Source organism: Pollachius pollachius, assembly GCF_949987615.1.
Source record: "Pollachius pollachius genome assembly, chromosome: 2".
Taxonomy (NCBI): Eukaryota; Metazoa; Chordata; class Actinopteri; order Gadiformes; family Gadidae; genus Pollachius; species Pollachius pollachius.
In genome coordinates this window covers 32,458,372-32,482,332 of record NC_136935.1, presented here as the reverse complement: position 1 = coordinate 32,482,332, position 23,961 = coordinate 32,458,372, and the positions used below count along the sequence as shown (strand labels likewise).

Sequence of the window (23,961 nt, the reverse complement as noted above, 5' to 3'; positions counted from 1 at the left end):
CAAGCGCTGCATATTTTGCGCGGAAATCGGCAATTTATGCGGTGAAAGTGCGGCATATTTGAAAAAATGTGGCCCCCGCATGATTATGCGGACTTTGGCTGATTATGCGTTGAATTATGCGATCGCATAATCGCGTTTTTTTGGAGGGACTGATAACACTTACAGATATAGTACTTGGGAATGGGATTGCGGGTGGTTTGCAACGGTTAGTGTGGCCGTCTGGTCACAGGGTGGCAGTATTGAGTCTTATTATACAATGCTGCGGCCGGTGCATCCTGGTCCCTTCTTCCGGTTGTTTAGTTGGACATCGTCTGTCTTTGCCGTGAAGAAGAGGTGTGTCTCCATTGTGTGCTAACGGAGTGGCCAGTGGACATATACGGGCAGTTGTTGCTGTATGTAACACTTATATAGCGATAACAAGATAACGACTCGGGGGAAATAAGTCCACTGGAAACTTCGGGAGAGGCTCGCCTTAGTTCAAGTTTGCTGAAATTCATGCCACTGCCGTTGTGGGTACCAGATTGACTCGGCTGCCAGATCGACTCGGGGTCCTGTGCTTACAGATGACGTATCGACACTTGACCTATCGACACAAGCCAACGGACAAAACCCAGAAGGGTTGTTTATAAACGGGGCTCAATCATGGACATAAAAAGAAGGCTCAATCTGTTTTGGTTTTGATTACATTGAACGTAGCCCCTTCTTTCGCACAAACAAAGCCATTGGAAACACGTCTAAAAGCACTGATGAATGCATATGTAACCCAGTTCCTGTTAGGGACTCTTATTCTGAAGGAGGAGAACGGAAGTGTCTGTCGCTGTTTTGACTGTGTTGGGAGCGCTGGAAATAAAGTGGATCAACCCGTTCAGTGAATGGAGTTAACCGATTCTTCTTTAATATATTACCCAAGTATAGGCAACAATAATTTATACATTAAATTATTATTCATAGACAAAAGGAGATCATTAATACTTGAAAATAACATGGGAATGAATGAAACGCGCGTGAGCATTTAAAAGAGCGTTTACAGGAAGTGCGTCATTATTGCGCATCTAGGACCCCGAGTCGATCTGGAAGCCGAGTCAATCCGGTACCCACACCGTATTTTCTAAACTAGTATTTAACTGTATTTTTCTAATGTAGTGTTTTGGCGCATTTTTCTATGTTAGATTTTTTTCTTGTATTTACTTTATTCATTTATTTTATAATTCGAGCTGATTTAAATTGAAGTGCAACTATTCAGCACAGTAAGCTAATAGTCTGTTTATTTAGAATATATAACACTCACAAGAATCATTGTGTTCTAAAAGAAATTAATGCTACAAAAACCCCGAAAGTCATTGTGTCCTGTGTGGCATCTAATTCCACGGGCTACACCTGTCTAACCCCTACCTGCGCCTTAATGACCGGTCTCTCTACTGTCTAACCCCATCCTGCTCCTTAGTGAACTCTATGTACTGTCTAACCCCCACCCCAGTAAAACCCAAAGCCCCTAAAGTCACTTCAGTGAGAAGAGACTCAGAAAATGGGAATTATCTGGTTGAGTGGGACACAAACTATAAAGAACCCATCTTCAAACTGACTGCCGTGGTGACCTACCGCAGACCAGGAGAGAAAGGCACGGTAGGAGCACATTCCCCAGAGACTCCGGTTCATCTACGTGTCAATAACTTTCTAATTTCTTGTGTCTCTCTACTGACCTGTACAAACAGAATCAGAATCTCCCTTAAAAAATATATAATTACAAAAATTTAAATGATTCTATGTCAACTCAATGATTAGGGTACTACTAATAGTACCAATATCTGTTGTAGTGGAACTATGGATGTATTTGGATTTATTTTTTAAAGGTTTAGACACCATTTATTCGTTGAATCCTTGTTCTTTCTGCGCCAGGAAGTCAACGTTTCGTCTGGGACACGGTATTACATTTTGGAAAAGTTCCTGCAGCCGAGCACGGATTACATGGTCAACGTGAGGAGTGTCTCGTCGTTCTACAGTGAAAGTAGTGAGGACATCCCATTCACCACTCGTAAGTTCTAAACCCTAAGCCAACTCCGGTCCCCATCTATTGGGCAACCCTCTCCTTTGCTATTCCTGCTGTTCTTAGCTACACCCATCTCCATCTCCACATATCCAGGTCTCCGGGTCTAGGCAGGTATGCTGAGTATTATTGGATAGCGTCTGCCCAAAATATGCATATTTGTGCATCTTGTTAGTGGTAACGAACATGCTAGCATGCTGTCAATTTAGCCATTCTCTCTAGTGAATGAAGAAATGTAATGAGCTAGTGGCTGGGGATCATGGAAGAGCACGGATGTTTCTCTGATATAGGTTATATATTTTGTGCTTTCTCAGCCGTTTCTTCTGACACTATTTTGGCGGTGATCATCCTGAGTCTGAGTGTTGCTGCTATGATCATCACCGGTTTCCTGTTACATCTCATCACACGGTAAGTCACCCTCCTCCTTGCAGTCAGTAGTGTCATGATGTCATCAATTATCTGTGTTAAACGATGAAGTCATGTTCAATATGTTTTTTCTTTTAATTTATCTTTATTTATAGGTTTAAAACGAAGTTGTGGTATAACGTTGGCAAATACAAGAACTCCCCCCTTCTAGATATGGTACCAGTAGATCACAAGGTACAGGGCTTTATATCGATGCGTATATCAGAGTTATACCTGACGTTTATGGTCTAAGTTACTATATATGACAACTTAAATGTCACTTTGTAATTATATAATGCCTAGAAATTATAAATACATCTTTATGACATAATTTAAACTTAAACTTAAACAACAAAACAAAATCTTGTTTATATCTTAAATTTGACTTGTGCCTTGATTATTGCATATCATCGAGTGAATTAAAAGGCAAGGATCAACAATTGTTTGAATGATTTGCTGATCATTTCCCAGGTACTAATGCCGCAGAATCCTGCCCTGTGCTCTGTCTATGTTGTCTCCCCTAAAGAGGTCAAAGATGACAAAATCACATGGTTGGTATATATCGCAGTAATATCTTCTATTGGGTGCCTCTCTTTAGCTATAAATCTATACATGAAGTAAATATAGCAGATACAGGGTGTGTTGATGACGATGTGACACGATTGTATGACTTTCTCTAATGGGTTCTCTTCCCTGGCAGCAGCCCGGGTGTATACTCCCATCAAAGCTCTGGAGCTGACTGTGTGTCCTCTTCTCTGGGGATCTCTCAGAAGGTCTCTGCGGACATCGTCTCCAGCGTGGAGAACGCCATGCGTAAGGCCCTGCCCCAGGTCTCCCTGCCTTCCACCACGGCTCCCTGGCTCTTCATGGGCCACAGCAACCCGGGCTACAATCCAGTCCCTGGGACTGGATTACTGCAGGCTCCTCCTTTTGGGGCCCAGGGGTTGAACGGTGCCCTGCCGGCAGTGCTCAGTGAGTCGTTGCTCAATCCCAGCATGTTGAGGGGTGCATCGTACGACCCCAGTCCAGATTTCCAGGTGCCTATTTTCCAGCTGACTAGACAGAGGCAGCCTTTAGTAAGTAGAAAGGGTTCATCCTACATGAAAAGATATCATTCGATGAGCTCATTCCCAACAGATGGTCTGCAGGTAGACCTTGAGTACAGCCCTTCTCGAAGCATGCCACATCTACCTCCATCTTGTGTGGCGTCGGCTCCTCCGTGTCTGGTGTTTGTTCAACAGGAGCGCTTTGGAGCGAGACCTTGAACGGGTCGCACCTAGGCGGAGCAGCTAGCCTGACAGAACATGTTTACGGCCAAGAGGAACCGTCTGTGAAACTCTGTGGTCCAAATCTGTGTGAAGAGACTCGCTCTGCCCCTGCTTGCAGCCTGGTTCCCAGGGACGTTGACTACCAAGCCTTCCAAAGTGTGTAGAGGGGACATGGGGAGCTCATTCCAGAGGCAAGCGACTTTCTTCACTGCAATGCCAAGCGTGGTGAGTCCCTTAGCCACCTCTAACCAAGGAGCCCAGGGTTTTCTAGAATATCAAGCCAACAAGGTTTCTGTCCTACTGGCAGATGAGCACAAGCTAGTCATTATTGGTGATTATCATAGTGTTTGATGGTCTGGAAACAATGACTTCGGGGAAATCTTGTACTACTACAGTCATGTCGAGTCTCCTCGGGAGTCATGATGAGTAATGGCGTGCCACGAAGGTCTGTGTATCATGCATGCTAATATTTCATCAGCAGACTGGAGACCTTTGTCACGCCCCAGCTGATCTATGAATGTCATCCTTTGACCCCCGCGAGAAGCTCGACCCTGCCTTGATTCCCAGAGGACAAGGTGATGAGCAGCAACGTCACTGTGAAGAGCACAATGTCCTGAAGTACAAAGCTTAAACCAATTGGAAGATACATGTTTAGGTTATCATTGCTAAATCGATAGCTAGGGTATGCTGTTAGCGATAGTAAGGTCATCTTTTACAGATGGTTACGTTAAGGCAGGGGTCTCAAACTCAACTTACCTGGGGGCCGCCGGAGGTAGATTCTGGGTCAGGCTGAGCCGCATCAATTATTCCACAGAAAAAAGGAGCACAACTGACCAAATCTAAGATAATGATCGGGCTATCATAAGATCACGTTGGCTATGTAATCGCTGACAACAGGGGACATTTCATAGTGGTTGGTGGTAACCGGGACATTTAAGCGTCCTTTGGCTTTTGTCGGGACTCAGGACACGCAACTCAAAATTGGGACTGTCTGGTCACCCTATCATAAGTGATAAAAAAGCGTGGCAAGCCACTTAACAAAAATGTGCGTTTGACAACAACGCGCGGGCCGCACTAACACTAAACTTTGATGTAAAGTAGGGGGCCACAAAATATCATCCTGCGGGCCTCAATTGGCCCCCGGGCCGCGAGTTTGAGACCACTGCGTTAAGGTATTAGGTTGGAGATGGATTAGTTTAGGTATTATATTTTATTTTGGAAAGTACAAAACTTAAACTCTAACGCTGAACGTTCTCTAACTTTGTATCAGACACTGTCATGCATTTGTCATTCACATATTTTGTTATTAAAGTCATGAAGAAAACTGTACAGACTCTACCCACCAGTTATTCTTCATGTTTATGTTGTAGCTTAAAAAAAATAATTATGGTGCAGGACTTAACTATTTAACAATTTTTTAACAACCTATCCTCCAGGAGAAGGTAGGGCTGAGGCGTATTGCAACAACTTACTAATCGCTGTTCCTTGGAAATCCATGTAACCTCCCACATACAATCATGAGTCACAGGTCGGTGGAAAAAAACAGTAAAAGCAAACATGTTCTTTAACGAAAAAAAGAGAAGGTTCAGAAATGTAAACGTTTAGACCCAAATCGTGTTAAATGTAGCATATTCACATTACAAGCCATTTAACTATTTATTGTAATAATAAATTGTGTTCAAGCCGCCATTGAGGATGATTCGGATGTTGTAGTCAACGCCGTCAAACGATAAGTCACCCACGGTATTAACATCTCAGAATGGTTTTTTATGCATGAGTTGTATACAGGAGCCATCTGGTGATCATTCTGTGGCTAGCTGCATCTGGCCTCTACTTAAGAAAGGTGCATACATTTATGTAATTTAAAACGATCATTACTATACAAAAGTATACGAGTGCCATGTCATGGCTGAGACAGTCAAAACATCAATAAATATATAATAATGCATAAATATGTAAATTGTGCAAAACAGCCTCAGATGATCAACCCTGATTATTTAATACAAGAAAGTTACAACAAACTCAGAGGTGATTATAGGATTCAGCCGGCCCGTGAGGGGCGGAGGAGAACCGAACACTTTGCTGGGAAGGTTTGCCCAGGTATGGAAGTTCAGGATGAACGAGAACGATGGCTTGTGGTCCGTCCCGATGCGGGCACTGACTATGTACACCATGCTTTCGGAAGAAGAATCGGATCAAGTCGGAATCTGGGCTCCCTTCCTTACCTTTTGAGAGACCAGAGCACATGAGGTTTTTCATGCAGGACTTCGGCTCCAACTCTTTACCAACTTGAGACTGTAGTCTCCCGATCAATGTTAACACAAATCAGAACACAACACACCAGTACATCGCAGATCTTTCTGTTGTTTCGCTCTGTGAGTTTATTTCATTACACGGTGTAGGCCTAAAATATACCGGGGGTTTAATGGTTGGATTGGTTTAGTCCAATCCAATAATGTGAAAATTATTATCCCTTCAACTCTACCTTATTGACTTACAAGTTTTCACTTCGATCACCACGTTTTTACTCCCTTTAGTTCTCAGAAAAGTATAGCACCTGGATCCATATTTCTGACTTTTCTGACCGATCAACGTGATTTGAATGTGTGTTTTATTGTAAGCCAACGTCATTGTTGTGGGTGTTCACTGGGGCTGTTTTACCAGTAAGCGATATTAATTTACCGAATGAAATCAATGCGGACGATAGACGAGGTTTTGTGCATATGCATCCGGTCAACAAAGCGACTACAGGACTGCCGAAACAGTACAATGTGTGTTCACTAGGTGGCATAAATATTGCATCAATTGCATTCATATGAAAAGAGCCGACATGAGGGAGGAGATTACCTGAAATTTACCTGCTTGGGTGCGGTGACGTCAGGTGCACTGGGAAAGGCACCAAGCGTCAAGGTAGGTTTAGTAAATGCTGTCCAGTTTCACTAAATCTTAGCGATAATATCAATTCTTGTGCCGATCCTCCCTGTTTCGGACGATCTGAAGAGAAATGCCATCAGATGATCAATAGATAAATACTATGAAGCTCAGGACCATGTGCTCAGTGATTTCCTGGGTTTTCTGGCTTGTCATTTGCGTCCAATGTGCCTCGTCGATTGGTGAGTGAATATAACCCCTGCTCTGTTGTCAAACAAAGCCAACTAAACCATTCATTCGGTCGATGAATTAAAACACAATATTAAATATGTTGTTTTTAGGTTAGTAGGTCCATGATTGTGCAAAAGTAAACTTCTAAATCCGTGAAAATACATATGACGTCTTTGGTTTGGTGTCTTTGACCAACCAGGTCGTATTTATTTAAGAATGATTCGATTAATTGCCCGTCCTAGACCTCAACCCTGGTCATGAAATGTGTTGTAGTATTGTAGGCCTAGGCCTACTGGTGACCTTTGTCCGAAGGTGTGAAAAATATCTAAGCCCTTCATAGCACCACATAACACCACAGCAACCCTGTTTGTTAATTGCTTGTTTTTTTCACAACCTAATTTAGCATTTCATTTCTCTCAAGCCCCTAAGTTGAAGTGGTAAAGGAAAGTAGACTGATGACGGTTGCAGAGTTGGCTACAGATTCATGTATGCCTCGTATTTAAAATATATTTAAAGGATCGTCCGATCAATAGTGTGTGTGTGTGTGTGTGTGTGTGTGTGTGTGTGTGTGTGTGTGTGTGTGTGTGTGTAGTTCCTGCTCCGGTGAACGTGTCGGTGTTCTGCAACAACTTCCAGACGGTGGTCTCATGGACCTACAGCCAGCAGCTCCAAGACCTCTTCTTCAGGGTGTACATCAGCTCGATGCCCACCAGGTACCCCCCCCCCCCCCCCCCCCCCCCCGTACTGTCCCACTGGATCCTTCTCTCTCAAAGCAGACTGAAGGTAGAATCATGTAGAAAACTGACCAGATTACTTTCCCTTCAGTTAATAAATGATCTGTGTGTGTGTGTGTGTGTGTGTGTGTGGGTGTGTGGGTGTGTGGGTGGGTGGGTGGGTGGGTGTGTAGCCAGGGCAGGACTACGGTCAACAAGAAAACCAAGTACCTCCAGTACAACTTGAGTGGCGAAGTGTGGAGTTCATTTCGGAGTGCCAGAGACGCGTACACGGTATCGGTCTCCGCCGTCAGCGGCAGGCAGGAATCCACCAGGACCACGTCTCCAAAGTTCACATTCAATCAACTACACCAAAGTTTTGTTCAAATACTCTGTAAGTCCTGCCACTTAGACACCAGAAATGATCTATCTCATGCTCGGATTAGATAGATGGATATAACGTTATTAATCAAAAATCCAAAGTAGTGCTAAGGAAAACAAAAATAGATGCTAATGGTCATGTGGTCATCTTGTTTTTTTCCCTCTCTGCAGGCACTTTGGATCTTCCTCCAGTGGAGGTGCTTGTGAACGGCCAAGTGGCCACCGTTACCTTCCGTAACCCCATGAAGAACCGCCAAGAGCTCAAATGGGTCGCAGACATCCAGACATCGGACCCTATCCTCCTCGGTTTTGATGTCACTGAAGACAACGTAAGAGAAATAAAAAATTTGTGTGACCATCAGCAGTTTAGTGTTGGACGATTTGTAGTATTAGTGTTGTGTTGGACCATCAGTTGTTTAGTTTAGCACCATCAGAAGTATTAATGTTAGACAGTTGGTAGCGTTGGTGTTGAATCATCAGTAGTATTAATGCTGTGTTGGACCATCAGTAGTTAAGAATTGGACAATTGTGTTGGACCGTCGGTAGTTTAATGTAATGAAGAACGATTGGTAGTATTAATATCAGACAATCTGTATGATTGGGTTGGATCAGTAGTATTAATGTAGTGTTGGACCAGTAGTAAAAATGTAGTTTTAGACTGCACTGTTCGATCAGCAGTACTTATCTTGTTTTGTATTCAGGTTTTGTTAGACCAGTAGTATTTATGCAATTCATTTCAATGTTGGACCAGTAGTAGTATGAAAGCAGTGCTGGAACAGTAGTATTAATGTTGGACCATTGGTAGTATGAATGTAGTGTTGGACCAGTAGTAGGAATGAAGTGTTGGACCAGTATTATCAATGTTGGACCAGTGGTAGTACTAATGTAGTGTTGGAGCAGTAGTATTAACGTTGTGCTCTTTACAGCTTACACAACGGGGTAAGTGTGGTGAACAAAATGAAACGTGCAAGTTGGATTTCATGCTGCCTTCCAAAAAGGAAGAGCACTGCCTCTCGTTAAATGCTTGGCTCGAGAACTCTATTTACATGATGAACTTCAACCACAAAGACCCCATCTGTGGCCAGCAGGAATCTGTGGAAGGTAAAATCCAGCAGTAGTAATTTTGTGTTCATTCCTAGTGTGCGTGCATCAGCAAGCACTGGTTGTTTGGTCCAGACTGAGCCCAAAGTTAATTACTGTCCTAATGACATTCATCCCAATTCTAATGGATCCAACTGAACATTGTATTTGACCACTTTTACAACACCAGGTTGTAAGCATAACTATTGGTCGACAATCCCACTTGTGAACTCTCCACTAGCGGATAAATAGACTTATACCCGTTGGTAAAATAGGTAGAAAGGACATTCGAAGGAACCCTGCCAATGTATTGATTTGGAATAACAACCGGAGACAACCTTTAAATTTAGGGCATTTAGCAGCCGCTTTTATCAAAAGCGTCTTACAATAAGTACATCCTGGTTTACTGTGCTGCAGAACACTACTGGCTGTTCCTGGCACTGCTGCTGGCGTCGTTCATTCTGGTGGTCTGCAGCGTGGGCTTCATGGTCTGGAAAAGCAAGGCTTGCTTCCTAAAGTTACCATCTTTACCCCCAATCCTGGTGAGTCAGGCCAGTGGCCCACTCATTTTCTGGGCCACGTCAATATTCCTCAGATCATTCTTCACTCTTCTTCAAACTAGGTTCATGAATAATTATCAACCAATCATTTGATGGGATCCTCCTTTTTAGGGCACTTTTACTAAACAGACAATGGATGTACGTGATTTTCAGAGGGAAACTTTAGGTAAAGTTAATTTTCAATGGGGGGGGGGGGGGGGGGGGGACAGGTAAACTAAAGTCAGGAGACTGGCCTGGCCTGCGTATCAGTGGCAATGTCACTGCTAAATAACTTAACATCTTCCATAGGAGAACAAAAGGGAGCTCTCTCTCTGCAAGTTTAATTTATACAAAGGCCTTTACTTTGAAATGAGTGTGTGGTTGAATGTAATTTGTGTTTATTAGGATCCAAAGTCTTGGTCCAACCTGCAGAGGAACATCATGGACCCGGAGAGCGAAAGGGTGGGTTTCCTTAGGGCCAATGGGCAAAGCAGTCCATCAGTGGTCATTACCCACAAACCATTGGACCCTGCACACTCGGCAGAGAGGCTGACAGAGACAAGCGACCAGGAAACCCTGTCGGTTGACCCATTGTCAGAAAGTCCTGGGGACGGTCGTCTCGGTGCCCTGTACAGTGCTAGGATCGACGGGTCAGAGGACGACCCTGAAGAGGAGGATCCTGAACAGGAGGGGGGAGAACTGGAGGACGAGGTCGAACGCAAACCTGTGTTGGACTACGACCGACCCCATTTCCCTTACCTTGACATGGGAGACAGGGACATGGTTCATACCTATGGCCTATAGCACAGAGCATCGCACACGCACCATTTGGATTGTGATCTGGACTCGTTTTGGAAACTTGGTGTGTAGGGTGGAAGTGGACATCTGCTGGACAGGTGTAACCAACGCAAAGTAACGTGTTTCGCCAAAACACGTGATAACAGCAGACTCGAGCACACCATCATGCATGGAGGGCCACTTATTTTAATTACTAGCTACAGCAAATTCCCCACCTCCCTCCCCCAAGAGGCCTATGAGCTATTCACCTAGGGGCCATCTTGGATTAAACGCTAGCTGGACGGATGGAACTGAATTCAGTTCAAGGTTCATATTACGATTCAGGAGCCAACATTCTCTGGCCCTGACAAATGTTATGACATTATGCTGTTAGTTAATGGTCCACCAGAGCTTAACATTGAAGAACCAAGGGTTGGAGTGAGTGTGCCCGCCCGCTGCAACAAGTGACACACCCTTTTGTACTTTTGTTAAACATTGTTTCTAAATAACGCCTGGGTTAAAGTATGTAATGAAGGGCGTGTGGACCAAAGAGGAATGCATACGTAGGTATCTTGCTAATCAGGATAGTCAAGAGTCCAGGTCTAAAGCATGATTTTACTTTCCTGGTATTTTTACAGTTGCATTGTATATTCTTATGACGGTAACTAATAAAAAGTGATTGCGTAAAGGCTCTTTTTTCTGCCATCACCCTCAAAGCTTCAATAAAACACTGTAGATTTCACTCAAGGGAGCCATCCCTTAGGACTCTTTAATTATATAGGTGAACAAAAATGGCAGACGGGGTCTGGATACTCCTGTGTTAGTGACCTTTGATCCCGGAGAGCAGCTAAGCGCTGGTCACGCGAGGCGTGTTTTCCTCGGTCGTAAATACACAGCTCTGCAGATCCTCTGGGGCTCCAGACCAGCGACCAGGCAAAACCCACATGGAGTTGGAGTAAAGAAGTCTTTTGGAGCAGAGCTCTGGCTCTAGGACAGCTTCATGCCCTGGATGTTTGTTAGAACGTTCAAGATCTGTTTCTCCTGTCGGACCTTCTCCCGGTTGAAGGCCACCTTGTTGGCCTTCTTCTCCGTTCTCCTCTCCTGTAGAAACACAACATCGCACACTCATCAACATCATTTATTTTACCAGAAACTTAAAAATGAGGAACAATCAAAAGTAGGCTTTAAACTTAATAGCACCAATGGATCTCGGATACAACCCAAATGTAAATAACAAGTCAATACCTTTTTTTTAACACTTTAACATGGTAGATAACTACCATAAAAATAATTCAAACCTACAGACCTTATGGGTTGAAATAGCAAAAATGTTCAGCATTCGAAATAAGGAATGTACGTTTTTTTAATTTCACGAATTACGCCACCTATGGGAATTCTGGCACCAAACATTTGAGACCTGCTCTTCCGCAATAGAAATACAGTGGAGAAATGTTAAACGTTATAAAATTCTGCTGAGATATGGCTGCTCCAAAATAATCACCCAGACCCAACACTAAGTCGGTATCGCGAGTAACACTGAATACCCAACAAGAGATGGCTGTGATAATCATAGATTTCTTCAAGAGGGGGTTTAAAAACACTTTAGTCAGGAGACGGGGTGCAACAGTGGCGCCCCCCAGCGGGGGTCACCCTCCCCCAACCGTGAGAGGAACCTGCCCCCACCTTGCGCTCCTCCTTGATGGCCTGCTTGCGCGCCTTGCGCTCCTCTGCACTCTCCTCCTTGTCGCGCTGCTGGGTGGAGACCCGCGGCAGGTCCGAGTCGTTGATGCGCTCCATGCGCTCGGTCTGCTTGGCCGTGAGACCCCGGGTGGGCAGCACATCCAGGGGGATGCCCAGCTTCAAAGACACCCTGATGGGCTTGGTCTGGTGGGGGGAGGGGGGGGGGGGGGGAGGGACACATTCATTACCCATCTGTATGTCATTGTGGAGCGCGTGTTCGGGTGATGGCTGGTTTTATCAGCCTTGCTTGGCCCAGAGTGTGCCTGATGGGGCTGGCTGAGGTGGCACACCTGCCATCATCCTTTGCAAGTACCCTTCTCCTCAATGCTGCAATAAACCAGTTTAACACCGCCCCCTTTGTGTCCTGTTAATGGAAGGAACGGCACCCCAGGTGGAGCGGGGCAGCCCCCCAGGTGGAGGGTCGCAATGGGCCTTACTACAGTCAACTAACACGGACACTTGGATAGAGATATCTGGGATCCGTCTTCATGCCGAGGGGAAACCTGGTTGCATCAGCGGCCGACAACAGACTCAAAACTAAATAAATAAGAAACCGTGTTAAATAATAATAAGTATGAATAGTATGAAACAAAAGAAAAATGATAAACTCAATATTAAAAGCATTAGTATTTACAGGATTGTGTGTACAGTAGTGCCGCCTACATTGAATATAACCGGTATACTGAGTGCATACATTCTTGGGATTGCACAATACAGTGGAAATCTGACCCCTTTCCTGGCAGTCTTAATGCCTTGCTTTACCAGTTTAACTAGTTATGACAATGCTATGGATGTTCTACAGTCCCTGACAAAAGTCTTGTCACTTATCAATTTTGTAAAAAACAACAGTGTATGACCTGACTTTTAATTAATCCATTGGTTTTAGAAATGGCTCATATGAAAGCTAAAACCCTCCCACATTAAGTTTAATATGCTAAAATAAATTTGCTTCACTGAAGAAAGATTGATCATTTAATGAACACAGAAAGGTCAGATTTTGGCAAGACAAAAGTTTTGTCGCCTACAGAGAGTAATGTGAAAATTGAAAAATTGAGCAAAAAATTCAACAATTGAGACCTACTGGGCTCCAGTAGGTCTCTTGCAATATTTGCGGCGGCTATGATGTAATTCAACCGAAGATTCATCTGAGAAATCCACCTTCTTCCACTTTTCCAGCATCCATCCTTTTAGCAGGCTGTGGGCCTTGACAAATGCCATACATTTTTCTATTTGCCTTTTGTTAAGTGCTGGTTTCTGGGCACTGATTCGACCATGGAGGCCATTTCGAGACAGACTTCAACAAACTGGTCTGGTTGACACGGGGACTTGAGTGGACCAGGCCTGGTGGAGCTCTGCTGCAGTGGAAAAGGGGCTGGCCTTAGATTTTCGAGCTAACAAACGGTCATCCCGAGCAGTTGTCTTGCGAGGTCTGCCGGACCTGGGCTTGTCAAAAACAACTCCAGTCTCTTCAAATATTTTTCTTATTCTTTGTACTTGACGCTGAGACACATTGAAGGTGTCAGCCGTCTCAGCAGTGGATCTGGTCTTCAGCCTCTTAATAATCAACGCTTTGGTCTAAGGGTGAATCTTACGCATGTTGTCAGAGGTCAACTTGCAGTTGATATGAAGGTCTGGTGTGCTGGGGTTCTTTTTATACACACCCACTAATTGATTGATCAATTATTGATCCCAGGTGAGGCTATAATCTAGGATTGGGTGCATCATATGACAAGGTGACAAGACTTTTGTCTTTGCAAAAACTGACTCAGTGGGCTTTACCAAGCTGTGAACGTTAGAATGCTTTTCAGCAGTTTCGTTTGGCACCAAAACATTATTTCAAAAGCTGTTGGGGTTGAAATTAGCCATTTCTTGTTAAAAAAAATTGATTAGACATATATTTGAGGGGCACTTAAGGTCAACTTGTACCCAAGCGACATCGGTGCAAGAACAGAACCTACCATAATGCTAGCGTCCTAATCATAAGGTGAAAGGGACATCAGTGTTACCACAGATCCTAGCATAATGCTAGCGTCCTAAACATGAGGTTAAGGGGACATCAGTGTTACCACAGAACCTAGCATAATGCTAGTGTCCTAAACATGAGATGAACAGTACATACCCGGGGCGGCTCTTTGATGAGTTTGGGTCGGTTGTATATGTTTGAATATGTACCTGGAGGAAACCAGACAGACAATGTTACATTAAATTACAGTTATATGAAAACCTCTTAATTTACAATTTATTAATATTAAATTATGTATTAAATTAATTTACTATCGTTAACATTCAATGATTTTCAAATATGTTAAAGCTAAATTCACTGTTAAGAGATACTGAAAAATTCAAAATGTCGAAAAATGCCTACTAATCTAGTCTCAAGCTTTTTTAGATAGCTCAGCTGTCATGATAGAAACAATTCTATTTCCTTGTTTTCCATCATAAACATCACTTTTCCCGTGATTTGCTGAGGTAACCAACCTCTATCAAACGGACATTTCCTTCTGTACCCGGTCCTGTAATCAAGGGACTCAAATATTTGGTTGTTTCTGGCATTGTTTACTTAGTTTGTTAGTTTGTATGGTTGCCATTCCAACCCGACTCACTGATGATTGTCTCACAGTCCCACTTCTCGGCGGGGGCTTCGATGACGAGGGTCTCCATCTCCTGCCCCTCTTCATCGTCCTCTTCCTCCTCTCTCAGGGAGGGGAGGCCCCTAGGACCCAGGTCGTCTGGTTTCTGGTACCTGAGACAGACAGACGGGTAGAGAGTCAGTAAGACAGAGTCAGTCAGTGAGACCGACGGACCGAGTCAGTCAGACAGAGAGATAGACAGTGAGTCAGACAAGCACACACACAGTCAGACAGACAGGCAGAGAGACCGGCACAGAGACCGGTAGACAGAGTCAGACAGACAGATATGGGCACAACATGACATTATCGGAGGATGATAATGTTGATTCTAATAAAGAAATGAATGCTTGATTCATCTTCACTGAAGATGAATCTATTATTGATTAATTTTGAGTCATGGAAATGTCTCCCTAGATCAAACCCCCTGCTAAAATCTAGCAATAGAAGGTTGGACCTACTCCTTCTCTTTGTGCTTGAAGTACTCGTTGACGATGTCCTGCAGGCGGGCACTGTCCGGCTCGATGTAGCCCTCCAACTCTGCGTTATCCAGGGCACCAATCTCATCGTCGTCAAACTGCTCGTAAAACTACAAACACCCACACGTACACACAGGGTTTGTCAGGAGGAACACCAGCAGGCCTCCACAGGCTCAAGAGGCTCCACTTGTACTCCCATCAACAAATAGAAATAGGTTTGGTTTGGTTTTTTGTACATGTAGCGTCAATATAGTTGTTATCGCCTAAGTTCACCCCACAAAATATTCTCCAATATTCTACATCGTAGCGAGATCGTTGAGCCTATGGTATAACTAACCCCAGATACTAACCATCCCTCTAGCCAACTGTATTCCACCAGGCCTCATGTCTACAGCAGTAAGACAACTAACCAACCCTGTTACCCCTAAAGACGTGAATAATATCAGGGCAGCCGCACGTAACGCGCCTAGCCTGACACTTGATCATTGTGTGTCACAAAAATGGTTCAACGCGCACCCAAACATGGCTGAGATCACCACCATCCCTGCGCTGTATTTGTTGTGGGAGTTCGAGGAGAGCAGGAAACCCAAACGCCGCCATGTTTGGTTGCATGAGAGAGCTTAGATCGGGCCCAGAAAATTAAGCCCAACCCGGCCCGAGCCCGTGCACGTTCTGTCCGAGCCCGGCCCGACACATTAACTGTAATTATGAGCCCGAGCCCAATTTCAACCCGACATTTTTTTGAATACATGTGTAACTTTGTATACATTTGTTACTTAGGCCTACTCTGCTAAATATATATGTAAGGGATAATGTGTAGAACGCCGGTCATTATCGGGAAAATACGCCCCGACAGGACAAACAGGACTTGCTTCGCCCTGAAGGGGCTTAATTTCGATAATGACCGGTGACGTTCTATACATTATCCCGCTTATTACACGGCTACTTGCCAAAAAGAAAAAATTACTTCACATGGTGTCTTTTTACAATTCATTCGTAGTGTTAATCAGCAGAGAATTAGTCCACCAAAGACGTTGACGTCGCTTAGCAACCGAAGACGCTGGGGTTGACAAGTTACTGGACTACTACCCATGCTAGTGAATGGAGCGTTAGACGGCATTGAGAAGACTCGTGTAATAAAGGCCTATAATATTTCTGTTTATGGCATAGATATCTTCTCAGATTAGGCCAATAAAGCAATGATTTAACAAAAAAAAAAAACACGAACACTCGATCAAAGGCCTGGCCCGACCCGGCCCGAGGATAGTGGTGGGAAATATTAGCCCGACCCGGACCGCGGGTCGGCTCGGGCTCGGGCAGAGAATCTAAACTTTAGTGCATGACATCCTCCGTAGGCACTGACAGCTGGGTGAGTTTCACCACCTCGTCATCGTTTCAGCACACACTGAAACGATTTACTTGGTCGTCCATGTTCTTTCTGCTTCTGTGCATCCTCCGTCTCTCTGCCAGTGATATCGGGTCAAGCTCAACGCTGATTGGCTATCGCGGCTAAGCGTCACGAGTTGGAGCATGTTGGTCCGTTGGGCACGTAGGGCGCTTTATTTAGGTGCGTAAAACGCGCTGCTTTAGCGCGTTTTACGCACCTAAATAAAGCGCCTACGCGCCTAAACCAATGTTTCCCTATGCAAAAATGCTGATTCTCTACGCCTCTAACATGCGTAACGCGGTCAGTGTGGCCGTACCTTTAAGTGATCTCAGAGGTGAGCGAAGACATGAATGAAGACATGAATGATCTCAGAGGTGAGTGCCGACCTTCTCAAAGCGGTCATCCAGCAAGGAGAGCTGCTCGTTGCGTCTCATGACGGAGGAGGTCAGGGAGTACTCGGTGAAGCGGCTCTTCGTCTCCTCGTCCATGAAGAGGAACTCGCCCGGCCTGCGGCCCTCCCCAGACAGACCCCCCTCTGAGTTAACGTCTCCGTCCTCAGAGTCTGTGTCCTCCCACTCATCGTCGTCTCCGTCCCCTCTGGAAACATTCAAACAATTAGATGTTCAGAGGGAGAACTAACACTGATTTATTTGTTTGTGCAGAGAGGGTTAAATTGGGGGAGCAAGTATTTCCTGACCCTAAAATGGGATCATGACACCCAAAAAGTTGCAAATACAGGGCTACACAGCGATTAGGATTGGGTATCGTTTGGGTTTTATCCAATTCCGGTGCCTTCTCTGTACTTTTGAAACGGTTCCGGTGCTACAACGGTTCTCGAACCGGTACTTAAAAAAACGAAACCGCACACACTTGCATACATGCACGCCTTGCGTTTGAGTTTCACATTAAGCAGAAAGTCAGCGGATACTGAGTTGAAGTTTAGGACATTTAGCACACGTTGTCACACACGCTGTTGAATGGCAACGGTGTTTGCTAGCCTACTTTATATGCAAGATTTACGGTTGGCATTAAATTACTTGACTTCCACAAAGAGTTAAGGCTGCTGTGACTGATAAATATATATTTTGTTAAATAATTACATATAATAATAATTACTTGTTGAAAGCAGGCAGGTACACAGCTATGCTGCTCGGGTTTTAGGGCTGTCACTTTTTCAAATAATTAAGTTCGAACGAATTTCGAATGCCCATAATTCAGTCGACCCCCCCCCCCATATTTAGATTATTATTATTATTTTTTTTTATTAAGATTTTTTATGTTGCTCTTTTTATTCCTTGTGGAAATCAAAGTCTCACACTCACAATGCTACAGACTTCATAACAGCACAGAGTAGGATAAAAACACAACTTTAATAGAACATTTCTAAACACAACAAGCGGAATTTCCGACACACAAGTGCGGCTGTCTTGTTAACATTAACTGCTGACGAGAGTGCGCGCTCAGAGCGCATTACGTCCATGGCACACACAGGTAGACATAGCTATGAACAATCTGTGAGATTTGTGGGTAGGCCGACTTCTAACCCTTATGGAAAGAAAATAAAAGTACCACAGTGCCTCTGAACATTAGAACATTTTCAAATAACTGACGAAAGGAGGGCGCCCCGACAGCTTTCAACTCGAACAAGGCAGCATGGCCCGACTTAATTTTTTATTCACTATATTGCCTGCTGACGAGAATATAGTCAGCAGGCAACGTTAGAATGCCTGCTGACTAATGCCACCCACGGTGTAAAATCCAAAATGCTTCCATACACCCCTTTTTCAATGGAATGGTGTCGTTAAGGTGCGCTCAGCACTGTACTCGCTATTTTCCATTTTTTATTTTGATTCAAATTTCAAACCGAAGACCATCAACATTAGATACAGATAGGTCAGAAGAGGGTCGGCAACAGGTCAAACTGATTGAAAATGTTAGCGCACCCTCATTACTGCCAAAGCCATATTAAGTAATATAACGCAGGTGCGCAAGGCAGCCACAGGAGACGCAAACATTGTTTTCAACCGCTCGGTACCGCGCCGTATTAGTTCCCAAGTTTTGAAAAGAAAAGAAAGTATTGGAAGCAAATATGCGTTTTTGATTTGTTTATTTGGTTTTAAATAGATAGTTTTGGATGCATGCATCGGCTTTGAGTTTGTTTGTTACTTTGAAATCACGTACCCTTGCAACACACACACACACACACACACACACACACACACACGATCTTCAATCAAAACAACATCAAGTAAGTGATGCCGCAGCGCGTTGACAAGTCCGTCCCGAGGCGCCCATAGGCTTAATGGTTTATATGTTTGATAGCCGTGACACTCTATTTTACCAGTTGGCCTGAAATACCACGCCTGGCAGTAATGGTCCTATTAAGAAAGTCGTAGTCGTACCATGCGTGTTTAGAAGCGCAACATTGAAAAGGGTCCCGTCTGAAACAGAGTCGCGCAGCGTTCCGAACGTTGTGTAATCAAATACACCGGTATGGCAGTATATAAAAAATTCATATCATAACGAAAACACACACCGTTATTCGGTGTGAACCGGTATACCGCACCGCAATAACGCAAGTTGACGCCACAACCACATGGGGGCGGGGCAGGGGGCGTTAAAAAAAAGTCAGGCACGGTTATGAGGCACCGAAATGTGTGTTCTTATTCGATCTCGGTACTACCGTTTATGGCGGAACCCGTGCCCTACTGGAACCAAGTTTCAGTGCTCAACCCTAACAGCGATGACTACTACATCTTTCTGATGGACTACAACATCCGTCTGATGGACTACAACATCCGTCTGATGGACTACAACATCCGTCTGATGGACTACAACATCCTTCTGAAGGGCTACAACATCTGAATGCCAGCTACAACATCAGCCCAGAATCAGTTTCTTACTCCACTCCGCTGGGGTCGTTGGCCTTCAGGATGAAGTCGTCGTCAAGAACATTGTCGGGGTCTTCGTAGTCAAAGTCCTCGTCCAGAGCCGCCACGATGTCGGGGTCCAGGTCGAGCCGCGGCCCTGTAGAGACATCATTACCCATCAGCCCCTGTGTCTCAGGAGAGCCACAAGCAGTGGCAGACCTCTCAGATACTCACCCTAATAAAAACACTTGGTCCTACACGTACAAGCAGTCCCCCAACAAACATCCCATGTTTATTCATTGGTGGTATGGTTACTTTCTTAGCTAATGAGGAGATTCTGATTCTGAATACATTAAATATTAACAAACCCACTACAACGCAGTTCCATTACATTAAGTCATTATCCAGTAATTTTTATTTACTTCACAAAACATCTCTGGGAATAATCCTTTTATGGCTACAGACCAATGATTTGATTTTGGCCTTACAAAAACCGGTATAGTCAGGTTGTTTGCGTCCATGTAACTGCAGTCGGAAAAATGTGTATTGAAACTTAGATCTTTATCGACAAGTATTCTGTGCACTGGCTTCTTACCGGATATAGGGGCCGCCTTGTTCAGCATACCAACCTCTTCCTCGAACTCTGAGGCAAACACTGAGGAGGGCAGATTGATACCAGACACCTGTCCACCAAACACATCTGTTATAGTTGGACATTCAAACAAGGCATTCCTGGTGATATACATTAGCACCAAGATAGATATCGTACAAACACATCTGGTATAGTCTGACATTAGCACAAGGAGGTCAATTCATGTGATATACATTAGCACAAAGATAGATATAGTACAAAGTAACACATGTTATAGTCCGACATTACCACAAGGTTAATTCATGTGACATACCAGTGTTTCCCACAGACAGAAAGGGGGGGTGTTCTTGTAATTAACTTTTTTGGGTAAGGAAAATCGATAGCAAAATGTGACAATATAAATGTAATAATAAAAACAATAATAGTCCTTCAACCAATCAGACCAACGATCGCTACAATCGCTTCCCTGTTGTCATTGTGTTAAACCAGCCAATAGCGCGCCAGGGAGAAAAAACAGCTTGGTGATTGGCTCCAGTAAAAGCGGATCGGAAACAGAAAGAAATATATTGCTCTCCAGCCCCTGCTGCAGAGCGAATTCAAATCACCAGCAGAACGGGCTGGGGGTACCCAGTCTAACACCGTAGCCTATCTCAGCTATTACCGCATTTCATATTAATCGCATCGTTTGCTGCATTACCAACGTTATCTATGCTGACTTAGGGTACGGGATGTTCAACATCAATAACGTTGAGTCCATAAGGGCTAACATTATCTTTTCTGAGTTAACAATAATTTTGGGCAGGTGTTTTTGAGCACAGTATATCATACTAAACATACTAAACAGTCACCGACCGTCTTCTCTGGGACAAATATCCCACTGCTTCGGGTTTTCCTTTGATAGGCGTGTTGAGAGGAGGAGCGGGTGAAACAGCTGTTTATAAGTGTACCCGCCCACCACTGGCACGAATGCACGCTCGTCTCTGTGTGTGCGTGTGCGTATGCGTGTGTGAACGAGAATGTCAGGGAGAAAGAGTGCTATGAGGAGATGAATGAATATTTATATTTAAAAATCGCAATAAAAAGAAAAACAGAAAGGGAATCAATTTGTGGTGCTCTGTGTTGATTCTGTGGAGCTTCGCCACACATTGGTCTATGTATGGGAAACACTGCATACTTTAGAACAAGAATAGCTATTGTTTACACACACACACGTTGATTAATTTTGATGTATAATCACTACTGTGATATATATGTGGGTGTTTATGGTTGACGGCTGTTTTAAGCAGCCTCACGTGTTCCGAGCATTGCCGATAAGTATTTTGGGCTGGTTGAGGCTGCATACCTGGGGTGCATCAGACACAGGTTAAACCAGCCCTCAACCCACACTAATGGCGCATTTCCACCAGAGGGTGCGGTTCGGTTCAGTTCGCCTCCGGTAGTGAGGGGGCGGTATAGCCGAGCTCAATTCCGAGGTTGCGTTTCCACCGCCGACAGTACCCTTATGGTACACTTATACGTAAACATTGTGACATCATAGCAGTGCGACACAATGTAGCCTGCTCAATAAAAAAACAATAAATGAAATAAAAACAATAAAAACTGCTCCATCAATCTCCCTCTGCACGTCTTCCTCCCCAAGAATGCAGAGGAACGTCTCCACCTCCTTGTTCACCCACGTTAAAGTTTCGCGCGTCTATTGTCCAGAATAATACCTCGCGGGTACTGATTGTTTGTTTTTATCCCCATGTCGCCCGGAAGTGACGATTCTGTCTACCAATCATCGGAGGGTGTGTGTAGCTCGAACTTGCCGGCACCCTTTCAGGAGTCTCAGTACCCCAACGGAGGAGTACTGCGAGACGAGTACGGCTCAGTACGGCTCAGTCCGGGTCACGCCCACTTTTGGCGGTGGAAACGCAATCTGTGCCACACCTTTGCGAACCGAACCGCAACCCTCCGGTGGAAACGCGCCATAAGGGAGAGCTCTGACTTGTCAATAGATAACACGTGACAAGCCTGCAAAATGTCTTCCATCTCTGCAACAAACCGGTTTATTCATCGTCACCCTGTGACCCGGTAAAGCCACCTAGGCAGAGTGGGGCAATGGTGGTACATTGTGCGATCTATCAGTATACTGGTTGGCAGTTATTCTTGTGGTTCTCCCATTTCTTCCCAGACTTACAGAAATGCCTTTTTGTTGTTTCTTCTCCTCTTCATCATCTCCCTCTTGCTGATTGTCGTTTCCCCTGAGGTCAACAGGTCCTGACTTAGCGGGTTCATTGGCCACCCACTCTAAGGTCGGCACCGCCTCCTTCAGGTGCTGGAGGTAGTCGTAGTCGTCGTCGAAGAACACCCCAAAGTTCCTCTGCTCCTCCTTCTTCTTCTCTGCCTCCACCTGTGAACAGTGACATCATTCTTCTAGAACGCATACACCAGGATTATAGGTACCCCTTGCAAATTACTCAAATAATAGCTTTGAAATCCTACCTACAGCAGCTTTAATAAGCCAGTATAATTTGACAAGCAATAATGAAGTGAGGATGCGATGGTCCTAGGTAGCTCAATTGGTAGAGCACGTTATCAACACATGTAAAGAGGATTAGGGGTTGGATTCCAACAGGGACAACCAATACTAACAAAGCGCACAACGAACACCACCAAGTTCACTCTGTGAGGCATCACTAGTCGATGCAGACGATGCTCCGTACCTTATTGACGGGCAGGAGGACATGTTGCGGAGCCTTCTCGTCTGCTGCCAACGGATCCCTCTGACTCCTGTGGACGAGGTGAAAGGTCACAGCAGCCTTCTTCTCGATGAACGACTTCTTCTTCTTGTGAGGCTGGAAAAGGAAAGAGATAACAACCATTTGTCAAGTCACGAAGAAATTGTCTAGCGGAGAAATACTGTGTATGGACAGGACAAATTAATAGAAACATTTTACATATACGGCTCGTAAATTAAAGCATAAAATATATGCAATATAAATGAACCTTCTATGTACAGAACGTTGACTAGAATGCTACCCGGTATAAAATATGACATATTACATAGATCACGCTTTATACAGGGTAGCCACCATGTCCACATGCGTCCGTCAAGATGTACACTAATAATACACACTAAGGTTAATAAACGCGGACTATATTGTTGACAGGTCGACGAACACTGCTGGACTAACAATATGTAGGTATATAATCCATCTCTTTATCGGTATATTAGATAGTCGTCTGATACATGTGTCCAGTTGCCTGCTAGATGTTGTTCACGAAACAAGAAATTACTTAAACAACACGGCAAAGGAAAACTTACCATTGTTAAGCGGGTTGTGTGGTGGTTTCGTTCAGTAAGTTTGTGTAAATGTTTTCAATAACCAAAACCGTGGCAACAGTTAACAAAGACGGGCGTTAAAAGGGAAGAGGAAAGGATCAATATTTATCCACGTTAGGTTCCTCGCCGCCATGCTGGGACGGCCATTATGGAAAAGAACCATTCTACCATTACGGGGGATGTCTACACATTTAGTTTAGTGGGTTGTTTGGAAACGCGCGGGATATACAAGTTAAAAAACAATAACTCATGTTTCAGAGTGTATTATTGAATCGACTCCACATAGTACTTTTTAAAAAAGTTACTTGAAAAACAAAACCGTTCCCCCCTCTGTTTATTTTCGTTATTGGTACAGTCGATGTCTACCTAGACATTACGAATCAATTGACGATGGATTAGTTTTTATTATTTTGATTAGTTAAATCATGATTTTTCTCAACTGTAAAATGTGACTAAAGATAATAATTGTAATTTATTTGTGTGCATTATTAAATTAGTCACATTTTGTATATTACATATATATATTTATATATTTCTTATTACTATTCTTTATTCATAGTACACTATAACTATATTCATACTGTTATTAATTTTTTTTTTGTTTTATTGTGTTATTTCTTAATGTATATTTC

General features: G+C 44.0%; 3 protein-coding genes across 3 annotated transcripts; 2 read left to right on the top strand and 1 right to left on the bottom strand.

Annotated features, from left to right (window-relative positions):
* Nucleotides 1-1,472: 1,472 nt before the first annotated feature.
* LOC307092031 (uncharacterized protein) lies at nt 1,473-4,981 on the top strand. Its single transcript, XM_079758892.1, has 6 exons — nt 1,473-1,623; nt 1,897-2,032; nt 2,359-2,452; nt 2,566-2,644; nt 2,921-3,000; nt 3,150-4,981. The coding sequence occupies exons 2-6, from the start codon at nt 1,966-1,968 to the stop codon at nt 3,712-3,714; spliced, it is 885 nt and encodes a 294-aa protein (XP_079615018.1). The 5' UTR covers nt 1,473-1,623; nt 1,897-1,965; the 3' UTR covers nt 3,715-4,981.
* Nucleotides 4,982-6,609: 1,628 nt separating this feature from the next.
* On the top strand, nt 6,610-10,980 carry ifngr1 (interferon gamma receptor 1). The gene is made up of 7 exons (XM_079758890.1): nt 6,610-6,830; nt 7,412-7,532; nt 7,727-7,926; nt 8,085-8,242; nt 8,840-9,014; nt 9,411-9,535; nt 9,938-10,980. The coding sequence occupies exons 1-7, from the start codon at nt 6,752-6,754 to the stop codon at nt 10,334-10,336; spliced, it is 1,257 nt and encodes a 418-aa protein (XP_079615016.1). The 5' UTR covers nt 6,610-6,751; the 3' UTR covers nt 10,337-10,980.
* Nucleotides 10,981-11,069: 89 nt separating this feature from the next.
* ltv1 (LTV1 ribosome biogenesis factor) lies at nt 11,070-23,469 on the bottom strand. Its single transcript, XM_079758889.1, has 11 exons — nt 23,312-23,469; nt 22,710-22,841; nt 22,184-22,396; nt 20,008-20,095; nt 19,446-19,569; nt 16,929-17,139; nt 15,138-15,265; nt 14,653-14,792; nt 14,169-14,221; nt 11,993-12,193; nt 11,070-11,410 (listed from the first exon to the last, which is right to left on the bottom strand). Exons 1-11 carry the CDS (start codon nt 23,312-23,314, stop codon nt 11,297-11,299), a joined length of 1,407 nt encoding a protein of 468 aa, XP_079615015.1. The 5' UTR covers nt 23,315-23,469; the 3' UTR covers nt 11,070-11,296.
* Between the last annotated feature and the right edge of the window lie 492 nt (nt 23,470-23,961).